This window comes from Parasteatoda tepidariorum, chromosome 4 (genome assembly GCF_982258835.1).
Source record: "Parasteatoda tepidariorum strain Cologne lab strain chromosome 4, Ptep-v5.0, whole genome shotgun sequence".
NCBI lineage: Eukaryota > Metazoa > Arthropoda > Arachnida > Araneae > Theridiidae > Parasteatoda > Parasteatoda tepidariorum.
Window position 1 is genome coordinate 36,380,509 of NC_141758.1, and position 5,231 is coordinate 36,385,739.

Here is a 5,231-nt window from a genome sequence, read left to right on the forward strand (position 1 = left end):
ATCCCCTCTGCAGAGGATCAAAATTATGATGGCATGTCTTCGGATCATCCTCAGGGATGTTTCCCAGACCGTCGCTAATAGTCCATTGTGCAGCTCTAGTGCGACGTAAATGAACTACAACAATAATATGATTTAGAACATTCGTTTTGTTTCTGAACTAGTAGTAAATGTTTATGCATTGTAGCTTGACACGTTGTTGAGTACGGCAAGAAATGAACCCCATTTCTTCCACTCCTAAATTTTATTAAACAAAAATTCTTAAAAGAAAATAAAAAATTTCAACATATTTCGAAGCATAAACTCGAGTTCCATTGTATAAGTCAAAAGTTATTGGAGACAAAAAAAAAACGCTTTCACCCAACTCTCCATTATACAAAACCTGTCCAATTCTTATTTCAAAACGTAACAATCCTCCCACCGTTTTAATTGGAGGTTTACTATACTAATCAAAACTAATTATATTTCTATGAGTAAAATGAATGAAAATTATAATGTTAAAAATACTGTTCCGAAAGTCCAAGTTTTTCAGCTCAAAAATTTAATTGGCTCTTTAATAAGTCTTCCACTTCTCGTTCTTACTGTTTTTCCAACTACCTGCAAGTCCTTCTCTGATTTATTCTTGCGTGCTTCATTATTTATTAGATTAGGTTCAGTGGGTGAGGAAATTTCGAGTGGGAAAATCTTCTGCGCAGGCCTGACGAGTTCACAGGATGAAGTTTTAAGGCGAACCACTCGTCCTTGCCCATCTTGACCAGGAAAAACATCTATTATTTTAGCCATTAAGTTCTTTTTTTACCGTCAGTTTCGATCAAAACAATATCTCCTACTTTCAAAGGTTCAATCGGTTTACTCTTTGATGGTCGTTGTAATAATTGCCCAAGGTATTCACTTCTAAATCTTTCTCTTAAAGCATTGCGCAAATTTTGCTGGTACCTTAATCTTTTATTCAAATTTACTTGATCAAGTTGATCTAAATCTGGTACTCCGACATCATCTATTTCTTTCAGGAACATAGCTGGCGTCAATGGAAAAGAGTTCATCCCCTTGTTCTGAGACATAAGTGAGAGGTCTAGAATTTATTGTTGGATCACAATCACAAAGGACGCTCGTCATTTCTTCATAATTTAAAGCTGATTGACCTAAAACCCTACGAAGAAGTTTTTTAACCATCTGCACCATTCTTTCCCAAAATTCTCCCCACCATGGGGAAGCAGGAGGATTAAAGTTCCTTTGAATCCTATTCACAGATACTTCAATTTCGATCATTTTCCAATCTAACGATTTAAATAGGTTGTTAGCTCCTGTAAAATTGGTGCCATTATCGCTATAAATAACTTTCGGTCTTCCTCGTCTGGCTATAAATCGTCGTAAACCAAGCAAAAAACTTTGTGTTGATTGAGAAGTTATCAATTCCAAATGGATGGCTCTGTAGACAGCACATGTAAATATAACTATCCATGCTTTGCATTTTTCTCTAAGCATCAAAGGTCCCGCCAAATCTATTCCTGTTATTTCAAACACCAATTCATCTTTGACTCTGTTTTCAGGTAACACTCCTGGATTGCATTCGATCCTCGTAGTTTGGTGTCTTTTACATCTCACGCAACGAGCTAAAACTTTGCGAATCGTCTTACGAGATCTTATAATCCAGAATCGTTCTCTTAATTTAGACATCAATATCTGAATCCCCGCATGGCACATACTTTTGTGCATGTAAAAAATCATTAATTCCAGAAGTTTATGTGTGCTTGGCAGCAGTATAGGACTGATAAAGCTTTCAAGATCTTTTCTTTCAGTTAACTTGGTGCTTACTCTTAAGATACCTTCTTCGTCTTTAAAGACGCATAAAGATTTTAACCTTGCGATATCTTCGTCATTAAATGACTTTTGCTGAATCTGCTTCATTAATACTTTTTCAGCCTCATTCAATTCGTACAATTTCAGCTCGCCAATCTCTCGTTCAGTTCTTGTTTTCCGAGCATTTTTGAGGAATCTTAGAATCCATGCCGTCATTCTTAAAAATTTTAAGTAACTCGAAAAATATGCTAGCATCCATGAATTTTCAGTGTTCTCGCAGGTAAGAGTTGCCACAACGGTTTTTCTCTGCTCTAAGTATATTTCCTCTTCATTTTCTATTGGGTTTGAAGTAGGTCACTCTTCTTTAGACTTGGACAACCAAAGTGGGCCCTCCCACCATTTAGTTTCCAAAAGCTTTGAAACAGTGCATCCTCTAGATGGCAAATCAGCAGGATTACTAATACCAGGAACATGTCTTCAATCCTTGGGATCACTACATTCACGTATTTTCTTCACTCTGTTACAAACAAATGTTCCCCAGGGTAGGTCATTCTTCTTAATCCAGAACAAGGCAGTTGTTGAATCCGTCCAATAATATGTTTCATTTATTTCCAGAGTTAAACTTTTCGTGACGAATTCAGATAACTTAGCGCCAATATAACAAGCTAATAATTCAAGTCTTGGAATCGTAATTTTTCGCAGTGGAGAAACTCTTGACTTTGCCTGTAAAAGTTGCACTTTTATTTCCTCTTGCGATTCATTTCCAAGAAAAATGGCAGTTGCGTACGAATATTTTGAAGCATCCTCAAAAACATGCAAACTACACGAAATTCTATTAACTGCTGTTGCTTGGCGAGGAATTCTTACTGATGATAATAAAGGTAAATCCTCAAGCCAAACTAAGAATTCCTTTTTCAAATCTTCTGTTAATTCGGTATCCCAACTTAGTTTTTCTTGCCAACTTTTTTGCAGAATCAATTTTAGTATCAATGTGACTGGACAACTAAATCCAATTGGATCAAATATTCTTTGAGCCACAGATAACACTGTACGCCGTGTGATTGGCATATCTTTCATCTTCATTTTTGGTACATCGCAAAACAAGGAATCTTCTCCTTTGTTCCACAGTAATCCTAGTACTTTAGTTACTACCTCTTTTTCTTCATCTTCATCATTATGTATTTTCGTATGCTCCCAGCATCTTAAGTCAAATTTTCCTTTGCCCATTATTTCGGTTGATTTATTGATGAAGTTCCGCAATTCCTCTTCAGTATTCACAGAAGTGACACGATTATCCACATAATAAGAATATAATAACTTCTCGGCAATTTCAGAGTCAAACTGTCTCAAATGAAATTTGATAACTACTCCAAGCAGAAACGGACTGCAGTTTACCCCGAACACTACACGACAATGTCTGAAAAGTTTTATTTCTGTTTTATTATCATCCTTCCACCACAAGAAACGTAAGTAGTCACGATCTTTATCATTTACTGAAATTTGAAAAAAGGCACCTTTTATATCGGAAATTACCCCGATGCTGTTTTCTCTAAATTTTAGAATTATCACGGGTATTAGTTCCAGCAAATTTGGCCCATTGGCTAAGCAATCATTTAATGAAAAAGATCCTTTCTGTTTGGCAGATGCATCAAAAACGGGTCTTGTCAAGCTGTTTTTAAAAACTGCTCGGCGAGGAAGGTAATGTGCACTATTGCCTTTAAGTTGTTCAGGGACTTCTTCTATAACACCTTCCTTACACGAATTTTCAAAAATTGTATTGTAGTCGAAAAATTTATTAGCTTCGTTAAGTTTTTTTGTTGTAGTAGATAGTAATCTTTTTTCGGTTGCTTTTCTATTGTCAGGCAAGATGTTCGCTTCTTTGATCCATGGCAAATAAATTTCATACCGTCCTCCAGAATTCAATTTAACTGTCGTTTCGAAGTGCACTTGGACTGCGTCTTCTATTTCCTTTTGATCTTTTATTTCACATGCATCTGTTATACCTATTGCTTCAAGCTTCCAAAGGTTTTCTATGTCAGTGGTCTGAGTTAATGGAGAAATCAAAACATTCGAAAGATTGACGTCAATTACTGAGGGTTTCATTTTCCCCATAATGACCCATCCTAAATAAGTCTCTACTGCAGTTAAACCACACGCCAAATTGCACACTTTCCCAGTGTAAAGTTTTCCTGCTTCATCGGCTCCAATTAATAACTCAATAGGCTGTCGATGATTCCCAATATCACTAAGTGAGATGTCCTTCAGTACCATTTCCTGTATCCAAGGTCCATCATGAAGTCGTGGAACAAAACTGCAAATTTTATGTTGATCCAAAACATGCATATTACAACTATAACTATTTTTCAAATCGGTAACTTTAATAGAAAAAAGATTATGAATTTCGCTGCTTGATTTTGACCCTCCAAATAAGCTATGAATCAATGTTTGAGTATCAATTTGGCGAAATTTCAGTTCCTCAACAGTGCTCTTCAGAATATATGAGCGTTGAGAGCCAGTGTCAATTAATGCTCTTATAGCACGTTTTCCTTCTTTACTCTCAATATTTACCATTAAAGTTTGAAGGAATATCTCTCCAGAACAGCAAGAATTCGCAAGTATTACATTTTAGCATTCGCTCGAATCAATTACTTTTTCATCTTTTACTTCGTGCTTGTTTGGCTATAATTCTGCACACATGATCGACCAGTGCCTCTTAGCACAAATTAGACATTTAACACTTGATTTGCAATATTTTGCTTTATGTCCAAACTTAAGACATATAAAGCAAGCTTTCTAATTCCTAATTAGTTCTTGCTTCTGATGGTAAGCCAATTTGGCTGCCGTAAAACAATCTTTACTCTTATGGTTTTTGTCGCAAAACACACACCTTTTATCTACCACAGTCCTCGAGCTTTTACTTCCAGAAAATAACTCATTTGCTGTTGGTATAAATATGTCAGCTTCAGTCTTCTTTTCTTTCTTAGTACCAGCAGCAATAAATTTGAATCCAGTTCTCACTAAAGAAATTCATTGTTATCCTTCCCCTTCGTTTCTTAGAAACGATAGCAGTTGCTTCAATTTTTCACAATACGTATTTTCTTGAACCTTTGTTGTTGAATAACTCCTTAACCAAACTCTTAAAATCTCTTCAGGAATGCACGATTCAACCAAAGGGAATAACATTGCTGCGTATTTGTCACTGATCATACCTATTGACTATTGATACATACCTATATTAGAACGAAGGTAGGATTCCAATTTATCGTATAAATGAGTTACATTTATTTTTCATGGTTGTTCAGTGGCATTTTTAATAACTAGACTCAATAATTCTCTGACATAAAATTCAATTAATAATTCTTGACCACCAAATCTATTTTTTAAGCATTCAATAACCTTATCATAATTGTCAGCAGTGGCGGGGAAACTCTACA

The 5,231-nt window shown here is 35.7% G+C and overlaps 2 protein-coding genes across 2 annotated transcripts; both read right to left on the reverse strand.

Annotated features, from left to right (window-relative positions):
- Positions 1 to 990: 990 nt before the first annotated feature.
- On the reverse strand, positions 991 to 2,013 carry LOC147810890 (uncharacterized). The gene has a single exon (XM_087162141.1). The coding sequence runs from the start codon at positions 2,011 to 2,013 to the stop codon at positions 991 to 993; it is 1,023 nt and encodes a 340-aa protein (XP_087018267.1).
- Positions 2,014 to 2,274: 261 nt separating this feature from the next.
- On the reverse strand, positions 2,275 to 4,368 carry LOC147810891 (uncharacterized). Its single transcript, XM_087162142.1, has one exon. The coding sequence runs from the start codon at positions 4,366 to 4,368 to the stop codon at positions 2,275 to 2,277; it is 2,094 nt and encodes a 697-aa protein (XP_087018268.1).
- Positions 4,369 to 5,231: the final 863 nt, after the last annotated feature.

Coding starts and splice junctions, on each gene's coding strand:
- LOC147810890 (XM_087162141.1), bottom strand. CDS start 2,013: ATGACGGCATGGATTCTAAGATTCCTCAAAAATGCTCGGAAAACAAGA.
- LOC147810891 (XM_087162142.1), bottom strand. CDS start 4,368: ATGGTAAATATTGAGAGTAAAGAAGGAAAACGTGCTATAAGAGCATTA.